Here is a 27,751-nt window from a genome sequence, read left to right as displayed (position 1 = left end):
GAAAAGTGGCTAAAGTAAGTGTTGGCTTTGGGGATGACCAGTGCAATATACCTGCTGGAGCGCGTGCTACAGGTGGGTGTTGCTATGGTGACCAGTGAGCTGAGATAAGGCGGGGCTTTACCTAGCAAAACTTATAGATGACCTGGAGCCAGTGGGTTTGGCGACGGATATGTAGTGAGGGCCAGCCAACGAGAGCATTGGGGTTGCAATGGTGGGTAGTTTGGTGATAAAAACGGATGGCACTGTGATAGACTACATCCAGTTTGCTGAGTAGAGTTTTGGGGGATATTTTGTAAATTACATCACCGAAGTCAAGGATCGGTAGGATAGTCAGTTTTACGAGGGTATGTTTGGCGGCATGAGTGAAGGAGGCTTTGTTGCGAAATAGGAAGCCGATTCTAGAATTCATTTTGGATTGGAGATGCTTAATGTGAGTCTGGAAGGAGAGTTTACAGTCTTAACCAGACACCTTGGTATTTGTAGTTGTCCACATATTCTAGGTCAGAACCATCCAGAGTAGTGATGCTAGTTGGGCAGGAGGGTGCGGGCAGCATTCGGTTGAAGAGCGTGCACTTAGTTTTACTAGCATTTAAAAGCAGTTGGACGCTACGGAAGGAGTGTTGTATGGCGTTGAAGCTTGTTTGAAGGTTTGTTAGCACAGTGTCCAAAGAAGGACCAGATGTATACAGAATGGTGTTGTCTGCGTTAGAGGTGGATCAGAGAATCACCAGCAGCAAGAGCAACATCATTGATGTATACAGAGAAAAGCGTCGGCCCGAGAATTGAGCCCGGTGGCACCCCCATAGAGACTGTCTGCCAGAGGTCCGGAGAACAGGCCCTCCGATTTGTAACACTGAACTCTGTCTGAGAAGTAGTTGGTGAACCAGGCGAGGCAGTCATTTGAGAAACCAAAGCTGTTGAGTCTGCCTATAAGAATGTGGTGATTGACAAAGTTGAAAGCCTTGGCCAAGTCGATGAAGACGGCTGTACAGTACTGTCTTTTATCAATGGTGGTTATGATATCATTTAGGACCTTGAGCGTGGCTGAGATGCACCCAAGACCAGCTCGGAAACCAGATTGCATAGTGGAGAAGGTACGGTGGGATTCGAAATGGTCGGTGATCTGTTTATTAACTTGGCTTTGAAGATTTTAGAAAGGCAGGGCAGCATGTATATAGGTCTGTAACAGTTTGGGTCTAAGGTGTCTCCCTCCCCCCTTTTGAAGAGGGGGATGACCGTGACAGCTTTCCAATCTTTGGGGATCTCAGACTGATGGAAGAGAGGTTGAATTAGTTATAGGGGTTGCAACAATTTCAGCAGATAATTTTTGAAAGAGAGGGTGCAGATTGTCTAGCCCAGCTGTTTAGTAGGGTTCCAGATTTTACAGCTCTTTCAGGACATCAGCTGTTTGAATTTGGGTAAAGGAGAAGTTTGGGGGGGGGGGGGGTTGGCAAGTTGCTGCAGGGGGTGCTGAGGTGTTGGCCAGGGTAGGGGTAGCCAGGTGGAAAACCATGGCCAGCTGGGGAAAAATACTTATTGAAATTCTCGATCATCATAGATTTATCGGTGGTGTCGTGTCTTTGGCATCATTAAACTGAAGACTTATTTTTATCAAATAAATTCTCTGTAATTATTATTACGTGACTTAATCGTGTAACTGTAATTATCTAGGAAGTCACAGCACCAAGGAAAATGTTAAGATTACAAAGTAATAATTTTTAATATCTGATCAACTAGTCTTCTAATTAATTAATTATTCTTTACCTCACGTTAGTCTCATTCCAAACGTTGTAAATTGTTGGTTATCTTCACGAACCCAGTCTTACCTATGAATCATCCATACATCAATTGTCTTAAATAATTTATTTACTAACTAAATAATCACAGAAATGCGTAAACAAACAAACAATAGATATAGTTACAAGGAAATGATTGCTAAACCGGCATGGAGGCTTGTTAGACAAAGGTACCTAGGAGGGTGCGAAAGGTAAGACACTACAAAGTTGATAATTATAACAATTGAAATGCTCATCTTTGCACATGAATGCTCACTCATTCGGGAATAATTGCAATCAATATGTATATTTACGCTCAGTGTGTCATCGTGATCTCGGTTTGTCCGCCCTCTCTCTCTCTCTGCCGTGGTTAGAATGGATAGTTCAGAGTAACATTCAGCAATAGTTGTTATAGACTAGGTGTTTCGGCGGTTGCTTTCACGTTCATCGGGTACATATTTCCTAGCTGTAGACTAGTAATTAGTACCAAAAATGTGTTCTTATTCTGTCGGTATCGATAGTCTCAGAGTTTAACTACATGGTATAGTTAAGATTTCAGCAATCCACTCAAACCTTAGCCCTCTCGTGGTTATCAAGGTAAGCTGGTCTCTACACTGAAACCCTAGCCCTCGCAATTGAGAGAAGCATGGTCTGAAGATGAATTCCCAAGGTGGGGGTTATATTCGGAAGATCAGAAAGGGGCTGTCCCATGACGCCAGATCAATGTCTGTGCTCATGGGGCGGGCCAATGATTTAGTTCAACTCCAAAGGGAATTGGAGTTTCCTTCATTAAACAGTTTAAAATCACATTACATAATTTCACAAATAGTTTCATCTTTACTCATTCATTTATACAACAATTAGATGCAAACCTCATAACTGAGACACTTGTATAAACAGGGTTATGGTAATGTGGCTGTATTGTCTCTCATGAGTTTCATGAAATTGTACAAAATGGATCATTTTGTAGCTGGCTACTTCACCGACCGTTTATACATTCTCCAGAACGTGAATATTGTTCAGTTATGAAGTTCTGTGATGTGGAAGAAATTCCTTTGTTCTCCTGTGAAACCTTTTTTCTCTCTCTATACTGTCTGGCCATGAGGAAGAGAGTCTCGTCCAGGAATTTACAACCTGAGATAACAGCAGCCTGGGTGTAGGCGAGAGAGAGAGGGGAAGGCACGCTATACCCAAAGAGGGCCACATCACGACATTGGTGACAGTGTTTCCGCTCCTCAGTGCAGTGGGCAGCTGGAAGGAGGTGCTCTTATTCTCCATGTATTTTAGTGTCCCAAAACTTTTTGGAATTAATGCTACAGGAAGCAAATTTCTGTTTGAAAAAGCTAGCCTTAGCTTTCCTAACTGACTGTGTATATTGGTTTCTGACTTCCCTGAAGAGTTGCATATCGCAGGGGCTATTCAATGCTAATGCAGAACGCCACAGGATGTTTTTGTGCTGGTCAAGGGCAGTCAAGTCCGGGGTGAACCAAGGGCAAAATCTGTTCTTAGTTCTACATTTTTTGAATGGGGCATGCTTATTTAAGATGGAGAGGAAAGCACTTTGAAGAGCAACCAGGCATCCTCTACTAACGGGATGAGGTCAATATCCTTCCAGGACACCCGGGCCAGGTCGGTTAGAAAGGCCTGCTTGCTGAAGTGTTTTGGGGAGCGTTTGACAGTTATGAGGGGGGGTTGTTTGACCGCGGACCCATTACGCATGCAGGCAATGACGCGGTGATCGCTGAGATCCTGGTTGAAGACAGCAGAGGTATATTTAGAGGGCAAGTTAGTAAGGATAATATCTAAGAGGGTGACCATGGTTATGGATTTTGGGTTGTACCTGGTAGGTTCCTTGATAATTTGTGTGAGATTGAGGGCATCTAGTTTAGATTGTAGGACGGCCGGGGTGTTAAGCATGTCCCAGTTTAAATCACTTAACAGTACAAGCTCTGAAGATAGATGGGGAGCAATCAATTCACTTATGGTGTCCAGGGCACAGCTGGGGGCTGAAGGGGTCTATAAACAGCAGCAACTGGGATAGACTTGTTTCTGGAAAGGTTATTTTAAAAGAAGCTCGAATTGTTTGGGCACATACCTGGATAGTATGACAGAACTCTGCAGGATATCTGTGCAGTAGATTTCAACCACCCCCTTTGACAGTTCTATCTTGTTGGAAAATGTTATAGTTAGGGATGGAAATTTCAGGATTTTTGGTGGCCTTCCTAAGCCGGGATTCAGACACGGCTAGGACATCCGGGTTGTGCTAAAGCAGTGAATAAAACAAACTTAGGGAGGAGGCTTCTAATGTTAATGTGCATGAACCCAAGGCTTTTACGGTTACAAATGAGAGCGCCTGGGGAATGGGAGTTATGCTGGTGGCTGCTGGGCCTGGGTTAACCTCTACATCACCAGAGGAACAGAGGAGGAGTAGGATAAGAGAATGGCTAAAGGCTAAAAGAACTGGTTGTCTAGTGTGTTCGGAAAAGAGAGTGAAGGGGTCAGGTTTCTGGTCACGGAAGGATAGATTCAAGGCATAGTGTACAGGCAAGGGTATGGTAGGATGTGAGTACAGTGAAGGTAAGCCTAGGCATTGCTTGGTGATGAGAGAGGTTTTGTCTCTTGAAGCACCATTTAAGCCAGGTGCGGTCACCACATGTGTGGGCGGTGGAACAACAGCTAAGGCGTATTGAGCATGGCTGGAGGCTCTATAGTGAAATAAGACAAAAATGACTACCAGAACAGCAATAGCCAAGGAATATTGACTTTAGGGAGAGGCGTGTGTAGCCGAGTAATCACAGGTTCTAGTGAGTAGCTAGGCGAGCTGGAGGCACGGAGATTCAGACAAATTCAGACAGCTAGCAGCAGTCTAGCAGATAGTCCTCAGGGGGACGTCGTAACGGGGGAGCCTGTTGAAACCCCCTCGGACTGTTACGTCGGCAGACCAGTCATGATGGTTTGGTGGGGCTCCGTGTCGGCAGCAGAGGGTCCAGGCCAATTGGCAAAAGAGGTAATTGAAGCCCAGTGATTATCTGATGGATTTCTTCAGGCTAGCCGGGAGATGGGCCTAGCTTGAGGCTAACTCCAGGCTAACTAGTGCTTGCTTCGGGACAGAAACCCCCTCGGACGGTTACGCCAGTAGACCACTTGTGATGGATCGGCGGGGCTCCTTGTCGGCAGCAAAGGGTCCAGGCCAATTGGCCAAAGAGGTAATTGAAGCCCAGGAATTCTTGATAGATCTATTCGGCTAGCCGGGAGATGGGCTTGGATTCGAGGCTAGCTCCAGGCTAACTGGTGCTTGCTTCGGGACAGAGATGTTAGCCAAGAGTAGACACTTGGATAGCAGCTATAGCTAACTGCGATGATCCAGAGTAAAGGTTCAGAGCTTGCGGTTGGAATCCGGAGATATGGTGGAGAAAAGCAGTCCGATATGCTCTGGGTTGATATCGTGGTGTGCTGGCTGGCAGAAGTTGACCGGGCTGAAGCTGCCAGACGGTGCTGGCTAACTAGCAGTGGTTAACTGACTACTAGCTATAGCTGGCTAGCTTGAAGGGGGTTACGGTTCTAAAGTATAAAAAATAGCAGGTCCATACCGCATTGGGTGAGGCGGTTTGCAGGAGAGTATGTTCAGTCCGTAGATGGAAAAATTAGATTAAAAATATATACTAAATGTATACGAAGAAGGAAACAATATATACAAGGGATGGGACAAGACAATCAAAACATCCCACTGCTACGCCATCTTGGATTCAAATAGGTATTTCAACAGGTTTTTTATTTGTGGAAAAGACACCGGCAGGAATGCAGTTTTAACCAATCAGCATCCAGGATTAGACCTATCCATTGTCTAAAAGCCCACGACTCCACACAAGCATGTTTGCAAAAAGCAGTTACCATGGAAACAATGAGCATCTGTTACACTCTTATTGTTTGCTGTGACCTCACTGGCTTCTTCACTCAGGGATGAAACCTAATGTACACAGAACCCTCCTTTTCATGCACTTTCCCAATATGTGCTTGGGTTACGGTTTGAATATCAATTAGGATCCGGACGGTAATGTTAATCTCGTGTCCCTAGACCATTCTTTTCAAGGATCCCAAGGAGTGGCTGGAGAGCAGGGAGTCACCTGGAGGGTCATCAGCAGGTTCAAACCTCCAGCTCAAAACCAGCTCTGCATTAGACACCGCCACCAAGCTCCCCACACAGCACTTTCACAGGCCAGGTATTGTAATCCATCAGCACACTTATCCCCTTCTCTTCTCTTCTATCTTCTCTGCACCCTTCTCCTCTCAGGGTGCTTTGCTTTTCATCTGGGACTTCATTTTATCTTTTCATTGCAGATAATGGAATGAATATATACAAGAAGCCACCAATTTACAAACAAGGTATTTCATGCAACTTAATTGATGTCTGTGTGTTGACAGTTTAGTAATTTATTGTATACTGGCATAATATTTGACATTAAAAGGTAACATTGGATGTTTTTCTGTGAACATTTACTGTATATATCCTTGTGTTTGTGTGTGTGTGTGTCTCTAGATGTATTAGCATCCATCCCCCAGGGGAAACACATAGAGGATCTCATCATTGAGTCATCTAAATTCCCTGCCGCCCAGCCACCTGATCCCAACAAACCCTCCAAGATTGAGACAGATTACTGGCCCTGCCCCCCCTCCCTGGCTGCAGTTGGTAAGTCTCACACTATTAATCACAACTGTGAATAGTAATGAATAGGGTTGCAAAGCCACCGGTATTTTAACAAAGTAACTGTAATCTTCTGTAATTTTGCTAATTGACAGGTAATCTATGGTCATTTAGGTAATTTATACTTGAATAACTTTTAAAAAATGTATTCATATATAGTATAATTTTTGGGGAATATCTGTGTCCATATGGTCCATGAGTTTTTGGTGGATAGACCATATGGTTCAAGAGAACCTAATTTAATGAAAAAAGCATCTAATCAATAATGGGATAATTTTTTATTAACTCTGCAACTCTTTCATGCATTTCCTTTTGTTAATTTTTATTTTATTTTTACAAATGCCACCAGTTTGGTGCCAAAACATTTACAACAAAACACATTGAGGTAGTAAAATAAACTTCATGTTGAAACCTTCATATTAAACACCAATCGTATTCAATAAGTTGATGGTTTATATTTAGAATAATGTTTTACAGCTTTGTAATTCAGTTTTATATTTTTAAATAATTGTATTTTAAAATGTTATATACTTTACATGTGGTAAGGTCAAAGATAATTACAGATGCCTGTGATAATCTCAAGAACCCAAAAAGGTTTTATAAGATATGTCATCTTATAAAATTCCCCCAAATCTAGAAAATTACCAACATTTTGTTAGTTTACTGGCAAACTTTGAAAGTTTCCAGTAATATACTCTCCTTTTGCAACCCTAATAGTGAACGATTCCAGCCAGCAAGCACTTATAAAACATTGGTGGCTATGAGGCAGCCCACCGTTGTAGGTACAGTAAACTGATATCGGACCAGTGTCGCTAACCGTCATGGTGGCATGCCTCTAGCAACACAACAGCACACCGACCATCCTTAGCAGTTCCGCCAGTTAATGCTGCTCTTAGCCTGAAGTGTCGGCTACCGCTGTATAGCTGATGGCTAAAATTGGCAGTGGGCTGCTAACATTGCCGACGCCGGGCCGCTGATGAGCTACTAAGCTTCAATGAGGAGGTATAGTTAGGGTTGGTAGTGGAGAGTAATAGAGTAATAGAGCTTAGTAGAACCAGGGTTTCCTCTAACACTTGCCTCCCCTCTACCACAGAGACAGAGTGGAGGAAGAAGGCTGAGTCCCGGAGGAGGGAGGAGGGAGAGAGGGATGAGGAGGACGATGAATATGACAATGGAGACCTGCCCGATGATATGTGGGGACTACGGCAACTGCAGAAGCAGGAGCTCAACAAAGTACGGAACAGGTTTTTTTTGTAACAAATTCTCCCAAATTTGGCTACTGAACACACCTAAGTGTTTTCTTAAGTGTAACTCAATGATAGTGGTTGCTTTGAAAACCTTTTGACATTCTATATGTCTACCCTGCAGATTCAGTCGAACTTGGGAAAGATAATCTTGAAAGAGGAGCTGGATAAAGCTGTGCCCATCCGCAGGAAAACTCGCTCACTGCCTGACCGGACAGCAATGCACATGGGTAAGAGAGAGGCAGATTCACTATGTATACGTGAAAGTATGTTTATCAACCTTTTATGTTCAAGAGACCAGGAAACTAAGGTCCTTCTTCCTCGAAGGACTACTTATATTAACAATTTAACTTGTTTGACCAACAAGCAACATCCCAGGTAACCGGTGCTAATCCCCAGTGTAGGGGTTGACTAACACTGTGTTAGATTGTGACCTTCTGAGTGTGGTGGAAACGAGAAAGAAACACAAAATCACACATATGCTCCATTTAAAATTCTTTGTAGAAATGGTAAAGATTCCACACTTCCTCCACCTACAACATCGCTTGTGTCCCCCCATATGGCACCCTATTCCCTAGATTGTGTACTGCATTTGACCATGGGCCCTGGTCAAAAGTAGTGCACTATATGGGGAATAGTGTGGCATTAGGGACGAAAATCATCCACCCCCGACTTTGTCCTGCATCTTCTCTTCTCCGTGACAGCCTTTTATATTCTGTAAGTAAACATTGACATGCCAGACAGACTAGCCTGTAAAAGCATATCGCTCATCCGCCTTCACAGCTAGTTTCTGACAATGTTCTAGGCACGTTAAATGAGAACATTGCAAGAACAATGTGTCCAGTTTTCTGTGGATCAGGAGAGTATTCCATCAAAGGACAGCCAAACATACACATATAGACATGTTCTCAGAACATAAGATATTCATGTTCTAGACACGTTTCATGGAATGTTGGCAAACACATTTGTGTCCAGTTTTTTGTGGGTTGGGAGAATATTCCATCAACATCCCACCTAACACACAGAACATGGTTTCCATGTTCTCAGAGTATACAGTGCCTACAGAAAGTATTCACACCCCTTGATTTTTTCCACATTTTGTTGTGTTACAGCCTGAATTTAAAATTGATTTGTGTCACTGGCCAACACACACAATATCCCATCATGTCAGTGTTTGTAGAAATTAATACAAAAATGAAAAGTTGACATGTCTCGAGCCAATATGTCTTCAACCCCTTTGTTATGGCAAGCCTAAATAAGTTCAGGAGTAAAAAACAAGTCACATAACACTGTGTACCATAATAGTGTTTACATGATTTTTGAATGACTATCTCATCTCTACCCCACACATACGATTATCTGTATGGTCCTTCAGTCGAGCAGTCGAGCAGATTTACCAATGCCTTGCAAAGAAGGGCGCCTATTGGTAGATGGGTAATTTAAAAAGCAGAAATATGAGCATGGTGAACTTATTATTACACTTTGGGTGGTGTATCAAAACACCCAGTCATTACATAGATGCAGGTGTCCTTCCTAACTCAGTTGCCGGAGAGGAAGTAAACTGTTCAGGGATTTCACCATGAGTCCAATGGTGACTTTGAAACAGTTCGAGTTTAATGGCTGTGATAGGAGGAAACTGAGGATGGCTCACAAACATTGTAGTTACTCCACAATACTAACCTAAATGACAGAGAAAAGAAGGAAATCTGTAGTTTTTCCCCCCAAAAAACATCCTGTTTGCAATAAAGCACTAAAGTAAAACTGCAAAAGAATATTCCAAAGAAATGTACTTCATGTCCTGAATACAAAGCATTATGTTTGGGTCAAACACAATACATCACTTGAGTACCACTCTTCATATTTTCAAGCATGGTGGTGGCTACTTCATGTTATGGGTATGCTTGTCATCGGCAAGGACTAAGGATTTTTCTTTGACCCCCCCAGAGGAATTAGACTAGAGCTAACCACAGACAAAATTCTAGAGAGAAAAACCTGGTTCAGTCTGCTTTCTAACAGATACTGGGAGACAATTCCCCCTTTCAGCAGGACAGTAACCTAAAACACAAGGCCAAATATACACTGGAGTTGCTTACCAATACGACATATAATGTTCCTGAGTGGCCTAGTTACAGTTTTGACTTAAACCGGCTTGAAAATCTATGGCAAGACTTGAAAATTATCAACAAGGAACTGTACATAGCTTGAAGAATTTAAAAAAGAGTAATGTGCAAATATTGTAAGATCCAGACTTACCCCAAAAGACTGTAATCGCTGTCAACGGTGATTCTAAAATGTATTGACTCAGGGGTGTGAACACTTGTGTAAATTAGATATCTGCATTACATTTTCAATACATTTGCAAAAACGTCTAAACTACACAACATACACTTTAGTATTACTTTCTTAGCTACAGTATACATATCTACCTGGCATATTACATAATTTATGCAGCAGCATACAATAAATTTTTGGACTCACCTCAACTGTGCTCACTTGAACAGGAAGGTGGCACGGCGGTCCTTTGTGAGCAAATTTTGTCTTCAAAGTCTGGTATTCTCTGGATTTACGGTGCTTCAAATCAACTTGGAACTCGGGGAAAAAACAAGGTTGAATCATGATGTCATTGATCCTCAGGTCGTAGCACTAGAAAGAGGCCGGATTTACAATTCCGAGTTGGATGACCGTTCAAAACGTATTTTCCCAGCTCATTTATTCCAGACTTCCCAGTCGTCTTCAACTCACTGAAGTCAAGTTTTCCCAGTTCCGAAACAGTTGTTTTGAGTGCGGCACAAATCATGCTTAATTGACAGCATGGCCAATATTTATAATTTTAAACTTGGAAAAGAGACCCTTAATCCCAGATTTGGGACCACACAGCCCCTCCACTGAATAGCAGGCAAGTGATTGCTTTGTAATCCTAGCAGTTAGCCAATGTCACTGATTCCTTCCAAACCACTCATTGTTGAATTTGCGATTTCCAACTTCTTGTGTAATGTTTATGTCCAATGGCCGATGAGCACCGATACGTTTTATCTATAATTTCTATTCATTATTTCTCGCCATATGACAAGGATTAAAAAGGAATTGCCAGTAGATTGTCTACTTGATTCATGATGATGACTGCTAGCTAAGATTTTGAAAGTATGATGTTGACATGATCAGTCCAATCAAAGCTACTGTACATATAACATGATTTGACATAATTTCATCTGTGGCTAATGACCTTGAGCTTTGGATGAGCACTTCTAATGCAACTCTATGGTAGCACCCAAGGGGCTAGAATTTTGTACCTCTACCCATAGACTTGGCGGTGACATAGTGTCGCCATGACTGACAGAACACTGAGCCAATCACTGCGTGACCCTCTGTATTTTCTGCTGGCTAGCCCCACCACCACAGAAAGCACTGAGCTAGGCTACATTTTGGAGCTGCCTTAATCAAGAAAACAAAAAAAGAGGCCATGTTTGTATGCAGTTTTATTAACTCAATGATACATTGTTTGCAAACTGATATGTGACACTTATTAATGGTAAAATAACATGCAAAACAGGCAAGCCCCGTCTTGTTTTTAAAACAAGAGGTTACCACTGTGCAGGTGTATCATTAAAACAGGTTAATTTGCCCCAGACAACGATACAGAAAGTCCTTAAATTGTGGAAACAAGTCAATCAAATCAATAATTGACAGAGACATGGTGGTGTAGGAGGAAAATGCTGTAAACTAAGAGGTTGAGTTCAAATCCCAGATGAGAACATGTTGAGTAATAATTACTATATTAATGAACATGCACAATGTTGTCGAAGTGTGTCAAATATGTACATTTAAAACACTGTGTGTATGAGTATCCCTGAACTTGCCAACAGACAAAAACAGCTGTGATTGGATTAGTGGTTCACCAATTAGGGGCTTGGCAACAGTAACATGGGAGGTGCTTCTTTGGGACCTTCAAGCCTCGTCCTGACAACTGATACACAGAAATGTTCTTGCAACGTTCCCATGAAATGTGTCTAGAACATTAATATCTTAACAACCATATTCTGTGTATGTTTGGTGGGATGTTGATGGAATATTCTCCTAGCCCTTAGAAAACTGGACACAGGAATGTTCTTGCAACGTTCTCATGGAACATGTCTAGAAAATATATATCTAATATTGTGAGAACATGGCAACCAATGTCCTGTGTATGTTTGGTGGGACATTTGGTGGGACACATGAATGTTCTTGCCACGTCCCATAAAACGTATCTAGGACATTAATGTTGTACAGTATATTCTGTGAACATTGTAACCATGTTCTAGATAAGTTCTGCTTGACATTAAGGGAATGTTCTCCTAACTTTAACACCAAAACATGCTAAAAAAGGTTCTCAGAAGGATTTTGCTAATATAGATACAATGTTCCCCAAACTAACGGAAAACTGGAGACTTAAACATTAGAGGGAACATTAAGTTGTTAGCTGGGTATATTTTGGCCAAAGCGTTTGATACAGTAGATCATTCCATTCTTGTGGGCCGGCTAAGGAATATTGGTGTCTCTGAGGGGTCTTCGGGCCTGGTTTGCTAACTACCTCTCTCAAAGAGTATAAAGTATAAAGTCAGAAAATCTGCTGTCTCAGCCACTGCCTGTCACCAAGGGGGTACCCCAAGGCTCAATCGTAGGCCCCACACTCTTTTCAATTTACATCAACAACATAGCTCAGCCAGTAGGAAGCTCTCTCATCCATTTATATGCAGATGATACAGTCTTATACTCAGCTGGCCCCTCCCCGGATTTTGTGTTAAATGCTCTACAACAAAGCTTTATTTAGTGTCCAACAAGCTTTCTCTACCCTTAACTTTGTTCTGAACACCTCCAAAACAAATGTCATGTGGTTTGGTAAGAAGAATGCCCCTCTCCCCACAGGTGTGATTACTACCTCTGAGGTGTTTAGAGCTTGATGTCACCTCGTACAAGTACTTGGGAGTATGTCTAGATGGTACATTGTCCTTCTCTCAGCACATATCAAAGCAGCAGGCTAAAGTTAAATCTAGACTTGGTTTCCTCTATCGTAATCGCTCCTTTTTCACCCCAGCTGCCAAACTAACCCTGACCATCCTACCCATGCTAGATTACGGAGACATAATTTATAGGTCAGCAGGTAAGGGTGCTCTCGAGCAGCTAGATGTTCTTTACCATTCGGCCATCAGATTTGCCACCAATGCTCCTTATAGGACACATCACTGCACTCTATACTCCTCTGTAAAACTGGTCATCTCTGTTGACCCGTCGCAAAAGACCCACTGGTTGATGCTTATTTATAAAACCCCACTCTTAGGCCCCATTCCCCCCTATCTGAGATATCTACTGCAGCCCTCATCCTTCTGTCAGTCACATTCAGTTAAAGGTCCCCAAATCACACACATCACTGGGTCGCTCGTCTTTTCAGTTGGCTGCAGGTAGCGACTAGAACGAGCTGCAACAAACACTCAAACTGGACAGTTTTATCACAATCTCTTCATTCAAAACTCAATCATGGACACGCTTACTGACAATTGTGACTGTTTTGCGTGATGTATTGTTGTCTCTACCTTCTTGCCCTTTGTGCAGTTGTCTGTACCCATTAATGTGTGTAACATGTTTTGTGCTGCTACCATGTTGTGTTGCTACTATGTTGTGTTGCTACCATGCTGTGCTGTCATGTGTTGCTGCCTTGCTATGTTGTTGTCTTAGGTCTCTCTTTATGTAGTGTTCTCAATCTTGTCGTGATGTGTGTTTTGTCCTATATTTATAATGTTCTTTTTGAAATGTTTTATTTTTAAAATCCCAGCCTCCGTCCCCGCAGGGGGTCTTTTGCCTTTTGGTAGACCGTCATTGTAAATAAGAATTTGTTCTTAAATGACTTGCCTAGTTAAATAAAGGTTAAATAAATAAATACAAATATATTCCTCAGTGCTTGGAGTAGGGTGAAGTTGCCCCTAGATGCTGATCTTGGATCAGTTTTGCATTTAGCCCTCTCAAGGTTAAGGTTAGGATGGTGGAGGGAAGCTGATTCAAGATCTGTACATAGGGGAAACTTTACCCCGGGGCCTCTCAAGTGGCCAAGTGAAGATATGGGTTGTATAAAATACAGTATTCAATATCATCGCTCCTTGATTACACAATGCAGTGCCTATGATATTGATAGACATACATGTGATCTACATTCCTAGGGTCATCCTCCAATGCCTCCAAAAACATACATTTCCGAGCAACCAGTAGGAGTGGTCAGACCAGGGTGAGTAGAGGGTGCAAAGCATCTGGGCCAGTTTTCACAAAGTGTCTCAGAGTAGGAATAACTGATCTAGGGTCAGGTCCCCACTCTCCATACATTTTTTAAATTATGATTTAAAATACAAAACAGATCCTAGATCAGCACTATTGTGAGACACTGTGAACACCTGCCAGGGCCCGGTTTCACAAAAGCATGTTAAGGCTATGTTCATCGTTTGAACCTCCGTAGGAGCATTATTAGATCTCCAAGCTGTTTCTTAAAACCATCATTACTAAAGTTGCTTTTGAAAACACTTGTTATTTAATGGCTGCCTCAGACCACTTTTGGAACAGCTTCGTATGTTGTTAGATGCTTTTTTGCCCTTCCGCATCACTTTATACACAGAAGATCTCCGCTAAACACAAAATCTTTGTCTTTCTGTGATCTCCAATAACTTCAGAATGAATATGACTATGACTACAAATACGAAGTGGCCCATTTCTTTGCACAACAAGCGAAAGATATAAAGACGGTGAAAACCAAGATGACTGTATTAAAAGATACATCTAATAGACCTATATTTTCAAATGATATTGAAATCAATTTCATGTTAATTCAATGTAGTTTTATTTTGCTAATTGTATGCTACTGTCTGTAATTTTTGCCTCAATATATTTCATGATGATATTGTGCCAAATCTTGATTTAGTGCATTATTATAGGGTAATCATTAGAATAAGCCACCTCAATGTTCGTAGCCATAGGAGATAATATCTCTCTAGGAGCTGATCCGTTGGCAGTGTTGTGGAATACTTCTAATGTTAAGTTAAGATTGGAAAGGGAGAATGCTGATCTGAGAGAACTGCTTCCTTTCTTTCGATCCTATCGGTATCGACACAGGCCTCAACGATGCACAAATATTCTCTCTGCGTGGTCTTATGGGAAACGGATGCTACATCTTTGGCCATTGTAGGAAAAATGCATTGTTAAAACACTCGTAAACCTATGTTCCATCGCTGTCGGGAAACCGGGCCCTGGACATTATATCGCTGCTGACTGAAGTTCATAGCATTATTCTAAATTGACTAACACCAAAACCAGTGTTTCTCACAGCACTTCTAATGGTTTGTTCCATTCTGTGTGTAGCTCCAGTCTGCCGAGTTCACCCAATCTGACAGTGACAAAGGAGGACCAGGTAAGGCCTGGTGGTTCAATATGATTGGTTGACTTCCTATACTGTTACAATATCAGAACCCAACCAGTCATACAGATGTCGGATCTTAGTATGACCCACCTAGTCACAGGAGGAAAATAATCCTGCAGAAGGGGAATTTGAATGAATATTTAGAATCGCCGCCAGAGAGCAGCTGGAAGCGGTGTTTGTAGGCTAAACAATAACTTAGACAAGTCCACTGGGAGTCCGTTCAAGTAGTGTGGTGGAATTATTGTAATCAAAAGGAGACTTTTAGATTTCTTCAAAACAATCCAGCTTTATTATTTAATTACTGCAGTAATGGAGCTGGTTGGTAATCACCCCTGGAGGTGATTATTGAGAACTCAATGAGCTTGTTTGAGCCACAGCATCCTCCTTCAGTCTACATGACACACAACAGATGTATGGAATGGGTCACAAGGTTAAGATTTGTATGAAAGATACTTGTAATTCACAGCAGACAGTATATCCTGTAAAAACAGTTCTCATTGTGTAGAGACCTGTGTCTGGCCCCCAAACTCCATACTGGAGCCATCTCTCCCTGGTACCATATAGAACAGAAACATTAACTCATGCTCTGGAATGCTGTATCCCCAAAGACATCTTACATCTCCTGTCAGTGTTATCTCCCAGAGGCCCACTTTCTGTTCACACAGACACAATATAGTTATAATAACCCTCTATTATGTTGCATAAAACAACCATTTGATGCAATAAAAGCATTATCATAATCTTGTAATTTCCACCATATTAGCCAATGTAGGCTAGGTGCAAGCTACAGCGCGTCTCGTGAATTCTTATGTGGATGATAATAAATTGACATATTTGTAGGGGTAGATGTATTTTTAGTAAAGGGAAATAGGCAGAACAGGTAGAATAAATTATTGGTTGCCTCAGTGCCTGTGTGCAGTTGCAGCCGCTGACCCTGGCACACATATGCCAGAGTCAGCATGGGTTTGAATCTGGCCCACTGCCCTTTACATTTTTGGAGGAACTAGTACTTTTCTAGTTCCTCACTGCAGGCTTTACTTGTACTCAAGTCATTTAGGAAGGAAGTTACTTACTTTTAACTCAATTACATTTTACCAAATCACTTCAGTTACATAGATTTATATTATTATATCGTCGCTGTCAGATGAAAACCTTGTATCTCCAAATTAGGTGATTTTCATATTTTTACATTAATTCGTGTGATTGGTTCCCCTTTAAATCTCTGTATGAACATTCACACCCCTTGACAAATGAAATGTATGTAATATAGCTTTTCATCAATTTTTTTAAGTTCATTGGCTCTCAAAGTTGTCCGTCAAATCTCGTATCTCCACCACAGCTCTTGAAGTGAAGCGCAGGTCTTCACTCTTAATGATATATGTGTCTGTCTATCCCTGTTCTCTCCTCTCTGCACAGACCATACAAACGCTCCACACCGCGTGGCCGCTGCCACCCTAATCTGGTGGTCCCAGCGCGCACGACCCACGTGGAGTTCCAGGTCTCCGGTAGCCTCTGGAACTGCCGATCTGCAGCCAACAAGGCAGAGTTCATCTCAGCCTATGCCTCCCTCCAGTCTCTTGACTTCTTGGCACTGACAGAAACATGGATCACCACAGATAACACTGCTACTCCTACTGCTCTCTCTTCGTCTGCCCACGTGTTCTCGCACACCCCAAGAGCTTCTGGTCAGCGGGGTGGTGGCATCGGGATCCTTATCTCTCCCAAGTGGTCATTCTCTCTTTCTCCCCTTACCCATCTGTCTATCGCCTCCTTTGAATTTCATGCTGTCACAGTTACCAGCCCTTTCAAGCTTAACATCCTTATCATTTATCGCCCTCCAGGTCCCCTCGGAGAGTTCATCAATGAGCTTGATGTCTTGATAAGCTCCTTTCCTGAGGACGGCTCACCTCTCACAGTTCTGGGCGACTTTAACCTCCCCACGTCTACCTTTGACTCATTCCTCTCTGTCTCCTTCTTTCCACTCCTCTCCTCTTTTGACCTCACCCTCTCACCTTCCCCCCCTACTCACAAGGCAGGCAATACGCTCGACCTCATCTTTACTAGATGCTGTTTTTCCACTAACCTCATTGCAACTCCCCTCCAAGTCTCCGACCACTACCTTGTATCCTTTTCCCTCTCGCTCTCATCCAACACTTCCCATACTGCCCCTACTCGGATGGTATCGCGCCGTCCCAACCTTCGCTCTCTCTCCCCCGCTACTCTCTCCTCTTCCATCCTATCATCTCTTCCCTCTGCTCAAACCTTCTCCAACCTATCTCCTGATTCTGCCTCCTCAACCCTCCTCTCCTCCCTTTCTGCATCCTTTGACTCTCTATGTCCCCTATCTTCCAGGCCGGCTCGGTCCTCCCCTCCCGCTCCGTGGCTCGATGACTCATTGCGAGCTCACAGAACAGGGCTCCGGGCAGCCGAGCGGAAATGGAGGAAAACTCGCCTCCCTGCGGACCTGGCATCCTTTCACTCCCTCCTCTCTACATTTTCCACCTCTGTCTCTGCTGCTAAAGCCACTTTCTACCACTCTAAATTCCAAGCATCTGCCTCTAACCCTAGGAAGCTCTTTGCCACCTTTGCGAGAGTTGCACCCCTTCTGAAAAAACCTACACTCGATCCTCCGATGTCAACAATTACAGACCAGTATCCCTTCTTTCTTTTCTCTCCAAAACTCTTGAACGTGCCGTCCTTGGTCAGCTCTCCCGCTATCTCTCTCAGAATGACCTTCTTGATCCAAATCAGTCAGGTTTCAAGACTAGTCATTCAACTGAGACTGCTCTTCTCTGTATCACGGAGGCGCTCCGCACCGCTAAAGCTAACTCTCTCTCCTCTGCTCTCATCCTTCTAGACCTATCGGCTGCCTTCGATACTGTGAACCATCAGATCCTCCTCTCCACCCTCTCCGAGTTGGGCATCTCCGGCGCGGCCCACGCTTGGATTGCGTCCTACCTGACAGGTCGCTCCTACCAGGTGGCGTGAATCTGTCTCCTCACCACGCGCTCTCACCACTGGTGTCCCCCAGGGCTCTGTTCTAGGCCCTCTCCTATTCTCGCTATACACCAAGTCACTTGGCTCTGTCATAACCTCACATGGTCTCTCCTATCATTGCTATGCAGACGACACACAATTAATCTTCTCCTTTCCCCCTTCTGATGACCAGGTGGCGAATCGCATCTCTGCATGTCTGGCAGACATATCAGTGTGGATGACGGATCACCACCTCAAGCTGAACTTCGGCAAGATGGAGCTGCTCTTCCTCCCGGGGAAGGACTGCCCGTTCCATGATCTCGCCATCACGGTTGACAACTCCATTGTGTCCTCCTCCCAGAGCGCTAAGAACCTTGGCGTGATCCTGGACAACACCCTGTCGTTCTCAACTAACATCAAGGCGGTGGCCCGTTCCTGGAGGTTCATGCTCTACAACATCCGCAGAGTACGACCCTGCCTCACACAGGAAGCGGCGCAGGTCCTAATCCAGGCACTTGTCATCTCCCGTCTGGATTACTGCAACTCGCTGTTGACTGGGCTCCCTGCCTGTGCCATTAAACCCCTACAACTCATCCAGAACGCCGCAGCCCGTCTAGTGTTCAACCTTCCCAAGTTCTCTCACGTCACCCCGCTCCTCCGCTCTCTCCACTGGCTTCCAGTTGAAGCTCGCATCCGCTACAAGACCATGGTGCTTGCCTACGGAGCTGTGAGGGGAACGGCACCTCAGTACCTCCAGGCTCTGATCAGGCCCTACACTCAAATAAGGGCACTGCGTTCATCCACCTCTGGCCTGCTCGCCTCCCTACCACTGAGGAAGTACAGTTCCCGCTCAGCCCAGTCAAAACTGTTCGCTGCTCTGGCTCCCCAATGGTGGAACAAACTCCCTCATGACGCCAGGACAGCGGAGTCAATCACCACCTTCCGGAGACACCTGAAACCCCACCTCTTTAAGGAATACCTAGGATAGGATAAAGTAATCCTTCTCACCCCCCCCTCCCCCCCTTAAAATATTTAGATGCACTATTGTAAAGTGGCTGTTCCACTGTATGTCATAAGGTGAATGCACCAATTTGTAAGTCGCTCTGGATAAGAGCGTCTGCTAAATGACTTAAATGTAATGTAAATGTAATATTTTGGATACTCCTGATGATATTTTTGATCGTAGGTTCAGAGGTAAGTTGCACTTTAATTACCTTCTGCCTTTGTAATATTATATGTTTCTCAGATATAATTCTGCTGTTGAAATTATGTTTTGAGGGTGAGTGCAAATCAAATGGCTAGGTACTGTAACTAACTAGCTGCTAGTTCACTTTGGGTAACCCAGAATCTGACTAAGTTGAATCTCCTGTTTTTAGCTCCCCATATGATCTCTGCTTGTTGGCTCACTAGCCAACTTGTCATTGGCATAAAGAGTGAACATATTAATCAGATGTGTGTGGCAATAGCTAACTAGCTATCACATTAGGTTGCCACTCGATAATCTGTCTAAACTCGCTGCAGTGTCAACCATGCAGCTAGCTAACGTTAGCTAGATCATCCGGTCAGTCCAGCACAGCATCCTCCCATTACTTTGCTCTCTCTCTTTCTCTCGTGTGTGTCTAATGTAATTCCGTTTTTATGACAGGGTCTATAAGCACATCTGTCCGTGTATCATCTCAGTAAGCTTTTTGTGCCATATACTAGAAATACATTTGTGTGTTTTTTAAATATACAGTTTGTAGTGGCACAACCGAGGGGGAGGTAAATGGGCCTGCCAATAAAAGAAAAGACCCTTCAAAGTGGAAAGGAGAGGTTGAGATGAGGAGGATGGAGGGTAAATCCTACCTTGGCAGGGAAAAGATGATTGAGTTGACTATGGCAATTGATTATTTACAGTATTACTTACATGATTCTTACCTGAATTACCTACCTTGATGTTTAATTCCATGCTAAAATGTGTCTGATTTGCGTACTAGTAACATGATTGATAGTGACATTGACAGTGGTGTAAAGTATTTAAGTAAAAATACTTTAAAGTACTACTTAAGCAGTTTTTTGGGGTATCTGTACTTTACTATTTATATTTTTGATTACTTTTACTTTTACTCCACTACCTTCCTAAAGAAAATAATTTACTTTTTACTTCATACATTTTCCCTGAGTCCCAAAAGTACTTGTTACATTTTGAATGCTTAGCAGGAGAGAAACATTTTCCAAATCACGCACTTATCAAGAGAACATCCCTGGTCAACCCTACTTCCTCTGATCTGGCAGACTCACTAAATACTAATGCTTTGTTTGTGTGTGTGTGCCCCTGGCTACTCGTAAATTTAAAACAAGAAAACCGTGCTGTCTGGTTTTCTTAATATTAGGAATGTGAAATGATTTTTACTTATACTTTTGATACTTAAGTGTATTTTAAACCAAACACTTTTAAACTTTTACTCAAGTTGTATTTTACTGGTGACTTTTACTTTAGTTATTTTCTATCAAGGTATCTTTACCCTAGTATTTCGATATTGATTCTTGTTTGACTGTTGCAACACAAACCTGATCCTCCTTTATTTCATTCTGAGTGAAAAATAAAACATCACACTTGGTGTAAATCTTTTTAGTTGTCAAACACCATCACATGTATTTGAAATTATATTGGGAAATACATTTTCAGTAATGCTATTGAAAATATAAAATGATTCCAATGTCTCGTACCATTGACCTTTTTATGAAATTGATCACATTGATAGATTTTAAGTCAACTTTGAATAAGACTGTAATTGAAATTGTACAGTCTACAGACTTTGACAGTCTTATTTGGAGACTGCCTGTGCAGGAGGACGTTTGCAGGATGGCGCTGGCAGGATTAAATAATAAATTAATTAATGTCAAATCAATTGCACAAAGTTGTTGTCCTTTTTGTTTGCAGTCACAGTTTACCATAAGGTGTAAAAAAAAAATGCAAACTAAATTTATAACTAGTACTTAAGTCGTTTTCTGACCGGATACTTTTTCTATACTTGAGTAGTTTATTTTACTTGAATAAATTACACTACTTAGCACTACTTTTCCTTAAGTACAGAATTTCAGTACTCTACCCACCTCTGCAAATTATACATAGCAAATTATACATAGCCTAACTATAAAATGTTGGCAAGCTTCCACACCGAGGAAAGTTTATCGTTCTACAGTAGGCGTACATCTGTCAAACAACTGATTACCCAAATCAACTCAGCCAGGGAAACAAACAGTAGCCTATTATTGTTTTTTTACACATTTTATTATGTGACAATGAAGCATAGCATACAAAATGTACTCTATTGGAGTATAATTAAATAACAAGGGCCTATTGCAACCATCGATGGAACTAGATTATCGCCAGTTGATGTCCCGTTAAACCATCCATGTGCTAAATTCACCCACATCTGATCTCAATTGCAACCATTATTGGTCACCTCATTACCGCTCCCTAAAAGATGTCAGTGTTTACCTTAGTCAGAGATCTGTAAAATTACGAAATGCTCATGTCTCCGCACTAACAATGGGAGTTGTTGTCCAAAAGGCAGGAAAGGAAGGCAGGCAATAAGTCTATAGGTCTGCATGTTAAGCCCATATAAACGCATTGGGCTTATTCAGGACAGATTTTGTGCGAGAGTGAGCACTCTCACTCTGCCTCTTCCCCTCTGCCTTAGTCCTGCTTGCAACCAGTCTTTCAAGATATTGTCATGCTGGTGAAAGAGGACCCAAAAGCGACTTAACAGAAACAGAGTTTATTCAAGTCCAAACAGAAAACGACAAATCCTGAATCCTTAACAGGAAATGTCCAAACAGGGAATAACAGAAATCCTCTAGTCTGTAGAGGGGAATAACAGGAGAAGCGGCCACAGACTGCAGGGCGCTTCGGGTAGGCGCAGGCCGTAGCTGACAGAGACACCTGCTCACACGCAGCATCTGATGAAGGCAAAAACACGACAGGACAGGGCGATACACAATCACAGCACGGTGAATACTAAACAAGGAACCGACGGGACAGGAACGGAACACAAAGGAAGAAATAGGGACTCTAATCAGGGGAAAGGATCGGGAACAGGTGTGGGAAGACTAAATGATTGATTAGGGGAATAGGAACAGCTGGGAGCAGGAACGGAACGATAGAGAGAAGAGAGAGCGAGAGAGTGAGAGAGGGAGGGGGAGAGAGAGGGATAGAAAGAGGGAAAGAACCTAATAAGACCAGCAGAGGGAAACGAATAGAATGGGGAGCACAGGGACAAGACATGATAATAAATGACAAACATGACAGTACCCCCCCACTCACCGAGCGCCTCCTGGCGCACTCGAGGAGGAATCCTGGCGGCAACGGAGGAAATCATCGATGAGTGAACGGTCCAGCACGTCCCGAGACGGAACCCAACTCCTCTCCTCAGGACCGTAACCCTCCCAATCCACTAAGTATTGGTGACCCCGTCCCCGAGAACGCATGTCCATGATCTTATGTACCTTGTAAATAGGTGCGCTCTCGACAAGGACGGGAGGGGGGAGGGAAGACGAACGGGGTGCGAAGAAAGGGCTTAACACAGGAGACATGGAAGACAGGATGGACGCGACGAAGATGTCGCGGAAGAAGCAGTCGCACAGCGACAGGATTGACGACCTGGGAGACACGGAACGGACCAATGAACCGCGGAGTCAACTTACGAGAAGCTGTCGTAAGAGGAAGGTTGCGAGTGGAAAGCCACACTCTCTGGCCGCAACAATACCTTGGACTCTTAATCCTGCGTTTATTGGCGGCTCTCACAGTCTTCCCCGCAGACAAAGGCAGACCGGTAATGAAGTCTAAGGCGATGTGAGACCATGGTCGAGAAGGAATGGGGAGCGGTCTGAGACGACCGGCAGGAGGAGAGTTACCCGACTTAGTCTGCGCGCAGTCCGAACAAGCAGCCACGAAACGGCGCGTGTCACGCTCCTGAGTCGGCCACCAAAAGCGCTGGCGAATAGACGCAAGAGTGCCTCGAACACCGGGATGACCAGCTAACTTGGCAGAGTGAGCCCACTGAAGAACAGCCAGACGAGTGGAAACAGGAACGAAAAGGAGGTTACTAGGACAAGCGCGCGGCGACGCAGTGTGCGTGAGTGCTTGCTTAACCTGTCTTTCAATTCCCCAGACTGTTAACCCGACAACACGCCCATAAGGAAGAATCCCCTCGGGATCAGTAGAAGCCACAGAAGAACTAAACAGACGGGATAAGGCATCAGGCTTGGTGTTCTTGCTACCCGGACGGTAAGAAATCACAAACTCGAAACGAGCGAAAAACAACGCCCAACGAGCTTGACGGGCATTAAGTCGTTTGGCAGAACGGATGTACTCAAGGTTCTTATGGTCTGTCCAAACGACAAAAGGAACGGTCGCCCCCTCCAACCACTGTCGCCATTCGCCTAGGGCTAAGCGGATGGCGAGCAGTTCACGGTTACCCACATCATAGTTGCGCTCAGATGGCGACAGGCGATGAGAAAAATAAGCGCAAGGATGAACCTTATCGTCAGACTGGAAGCGCTGGGATAGAATGGCTCCCACGCCTACCTCTGAAGCGTCAACCTCGACAATGAATTGTCTAGTGACGTCAGGAGTAACGAGGATAGGAGCGGACGTAAAACGTTCTTTAAGAAGATCAAAAGCTCCCTGGGCGGAACCGGACCACTTAAAACACGTCTTGACAGAAGTAAGAGCTGTGAGAGGGGCAGCAACTTGACCGAAATTACGAATGAAACGCCGATAGAAATTAGCGAAACCTAAAAAGCGCTGCAACTCGACACGTGACCTTGGAACGGGCCAATCACTGACAGCTTGGACCTTAGCGGAATCCATCTGAATGCCTTCAGCGGAAATAACGGAACCGAGAAAAGTAACGGAGGAGACATGAAAAGAGCACTTCTCAGCCTTTACGTAGAGACAATTCTCTAAAAGGCGCTGTAGAACACGTCGAACGTGCTGAACATGAATCTCGAGTGACGGAGAAAAATCAGGATATCGTCAAGATAGACAAAAACAAAGATGTTCAGCATGTCTCTCAGAACATCATTAACTAATGCCTGAAAAACAGCTGGCGCATTGGCGAGACTGAACGGCAGAACCCGGTACTCAAAATGCCCTAACGGAGTGTTAAACGCCGTTTTCCACTCGTCCCCCTCTCTGATGCGCACGAGATGGTAAGCGTTACGAAGGTCCAACTTAGTAAAGCACCTGGCTCCCTGCAGAATCTCGAAGGCTGATGACATAAGGGGAAGCGGATAACGATTCTTAACCGTTATGTCATTCAGCCCTCGATAATCCACGCAGGGGCGCAGAGTACCGTCCTTCTTCTTAACAAAAAGAACCCCGCCCCGGCCGGAGAAGAAGAAGGCACTATGGTACCGGCGTCAAGAGACACAGACAAATAATCCTCGAGAGCCTTACGTTCGGAGCCGACAGAGAGTATAGTCTACCTCGAGGAGGAGTGGTCCCCGGAAGGAGATCAATACTACAATCATACGACCGGTGAGGAGGAAGGGAGTTGGCTCGGGACCGACTGAAGACCGTGCGCAGATCATGATATTCCTCCGGCACTCCTGTCAAATCGCCAGGTTCCTCCTGAGAAGTAGGGACAGAAGAAACGGGAGGGATGGCAGACATTAAACACTTCACATGACAAGAAACGTTCCAGGATAGGATAGAATTACTAGACCAATTAATAGAAGGATTATGACATACTAGCCAGGGATGACCCAAAACAACAGGTGTAAACGGTGAACGGAAAATCAAAAAAGAAATAGTCTCACTGTGGTTACCAGATACTGTGAGAGTTAAAGGTAGTGTCTCAAATTTGATACTGGGAAGATGACTACCATCTAAGGCAAACATGGGCGTAGGCTTGTCTAACGGTCTGAAAGGAATGTTATGTTTCCGAACCCATGCTTCGTCCATGAAACAACCCTCAGCCCCAGAGTCAATCAAGGCACTGCATGTAGCACCCGAACCGGTCCAGCGTAGATGGACCGACATAGTAGTACAAGATCTAGATGAAGAGACCTGAGTAGTAGCGCTCACCAGTAGCCCTCCGCTTACTGATGGGCTCTGGCCTCTTACTGGACATGAATTAACAAAATGTCCAGCAACTCCGCAATAGAGGCACAGGCGGTTGGTGATCCTCCGTTCCCTCTCCTTAGTCGAGATGCGAATCCCTCCCAGCTGCATGGGCTCAGTCTCAAAGCCAGAGGAGGGAGATGGTTGCGATGCGGAGCAGGGAAACACCGTTGATGCGAGCTCTCTTCCACGAGCCCGGTGACGAAGATCTACCCGTCGTTCTATGCGGATGGCGAGAGCAATCAAAGAGTCCACATCTGAAGGAACCTCCCGGGAGAGAATCTCATCCTTAACCACTGCGTGGAGTCCCTCCAGAAAACGAGCGAGCAGCGCCGGCTCGTTCCACTCACTAGAGGCAGCAAGAGTGCGAAACTCAATAGAATAATCCGTTATGGACCGTTCACCTTGGCATAAGGAAGCCAGGGCCCTAGAAGCCTCCCTACCAAAAACTGAACGGTCAAAAACCCGAATCATCTCCTCTTTAAAGTTCTGGAACTTGTTTGAACAATCAGCCCTTGCCTCCCAGATAGCTGTGCCCCATTCTCGAGCCCGGCCAGTAAGGAGTGAAATGACGTAAGCAACCCGAGCTCTCTCTCTAGAGTATGTGTTGGGTTGGAGAGAGAACACAATCTCACACTGCGTGAGAAAGGAGCGGCACTCAGTGGGCTGCCCGGAGTAGCAAGGTGGGTTATTAACCCTAGGTTCTGGAGGCTCGGCAGGCCAGGAAGTAACAGGTGGCACGAGACGTAGACTCTGGAACTGTCCAGAGAGGTCGGAAACCTGAGCGGCCAGGTTCTCCACGGCATGGCGAGCAGCAGACAATTCCTGCTCGTGTCTGCCGAGCATGGCTCCTTGGATCTTGACGGCAGTGTAACGAGCGTCTGAAGTCGCTGGGTCCATTCCTTGGTCGGTTCCTTCTGTCATGCTGGTGAAAGAGGACCCAAAAGCGACTTAACAGAAACAGAGTTTATTCAAGTCCAAACAGAAAACGACAAATCCTGAATCCTTAACAGGAAATGTCCAAACAGGGAATAACAGAAATCCTCTAGTCTGTAGAGGGGAATAACAGGAGAAGCGGCCACAGACTGCAGGTCGCTTCGGGTAGGCGCAGGCCGTAGCTGACAGAGACACCTGCTCACACGCAGCATCTGATGAAGGCAAAAACACGACAGGACAGGGCGATACACAATCACAGCACGGTGAATACTAAACAAGGAACCGACGGGACAGGAACGGAACACAAAGGAAGAAATAGGGACTCTAATCAGGGGAAAGGATCGGGAACAGGTGTGGGAAGACTAAATGATTGATTAGGGGAATAGGAACAGCTGGGAGCAGGAACGGAACGATAGAGAGAAGAGAGAGCGAGAGAGTGAGAGAGGGAGGAGGAGAGAGAGGGATAGAAAGAGGGAAAGAACCTAATAAGACCAGCAGAGGGAAACGAATAGAATGGGGAGCACAGGGACAAGACATGATAATAAATGACAAACATGACAGATATGTTCACCCTCTGATTGGTATTGTCATCAGAACAATCGTCCTTTTTTGAACAGACTAAGGGTGATTTGACAAGTATTTGACAAAGGATTTCCTCTACTGTGGCTATTTACCCAACACTTTCTATGAATGGAAATATTGGTGTAACCTAGTAAGCCTACTGTGATTATTTTATTGGTTTGCTATTTATATTATCTAAAAGTATCTGGTGGGTGTTTGGTCATTTCTTACCAATATCAGGGGTAAAATATACCTGACTGTCCATATTTGAAATGTGTAACTAAAAAGTGTATCAGGGGGTTTGATTTATTTGTGCCAGAAGGACGTCGGCCAGAATCAAACCCATGCTGACATGGTAGACCTATGTGCGCACTGAAGGCATCACCACTAACCACTAGACCACCACAGGCCATGGTTGAACAAACCTTTGACAGCTCATTCGTAACCTTAGGATACAATTCACACTTGTATGTCATAGCCTACTTGAGACCAATATCTATTTTGTGTTATTAAGCTATATAATGTGTATGGCTGCATTTCAAATACATTTTTGTACGGTGCATTCGAAAGTATTCAGACCCCTTTTTTCCAAATTTTGTTATGTTACTGACTTATTTTAAAATGTATTAAATGTTTGTTTTTCCTCATCAATATACACACAATACCCCATAATGACAAAGCAAAAACAGGTTTTTAGACATTTTTGCAAAAAAAAGGATGCCTTATTTATATACGTTTTCAGATCTTTTGCTATGAGACTCGAAAATGAGATCAGGTGCATCCTGATCATCCTTGATATGTTTCTACAACTTGATTGGAGGCCACCTGTAGTAAAATCAGTTGATTGGACATGATTTTCAAAAGCACACAGCTGTCTACATAAGGTCCCACAGTTGACAGTGCGTGTCAAAGCAAAAAACCAAGCTATTTTGTTGAAGGAATTGTCTGTAGAGATCCAAGACAGGATTGTGTCAATGCAAAGATCTGTGGCACTGAAGGTCCCCATAAACACAG

General features: G+C 43.9%; 1 protein-coding gene across 7 annotated transcripts in view; it reads left to right on the top strand.

The window, feature by feature from the left end:
• The window catches only part of LOC124033992 (dematin-like), a 92,996-nt gene that overhangs the window by 61,814 nt on the left and 3,431 nt on the right, over positions 1-27,751 (top strand). For all 7 annotated transcript variants that reach the window (XM_046346569.1, XM_046346568.1, XM_046346570.1 and 4 more), the window contains 7 exons: positions 5,851-5,995; positions 6,114-6,158; positions 6,313-6,462; positions 7,571-7,710; positions 7,846-7,951; positions 13,910-13,974; positions 15,096-15,144. In XM_046346569.1, the coding sequence (XP_046202525.1) occupies positions 5,851-5,995; positions 6,114-6,158; positions 6,313-6,462; positions 7,571-7,710; positions 7,846-7,951; positions 13,910-13,974; positions 15,096-15,144 (700 nt within the window). The remainder of the gene's footprint in view (positions 1-5,850; positions 5,996-6,113; positions 6,159-6,312; positions 6,463-7,570; positions 7,711-7,845; positions 7,952-13,909; positions 13,975-15,095; positions 15,145-27,751) is intronic.

Source organism: Oncorhynchus gorbuscha, linkage group LG04, assembly GCF_021184085.1.
Source record: "Oncorhynchus gorbuscha isolate QuinsamMale2020 ecotype Even-year linkage group LG04, OgorEven_v1.0, whole genome shotgun sequence".
NCBI lineage: Eukaryota > Metazoa > Chordata > Actinopteri > Salmoniformes > Salmonidae > Oncorhynchus > Oncorhynchus gorbuscha.
This window is presented reverse-complemented; position numbering and strand designations above follow the sequence as displayed.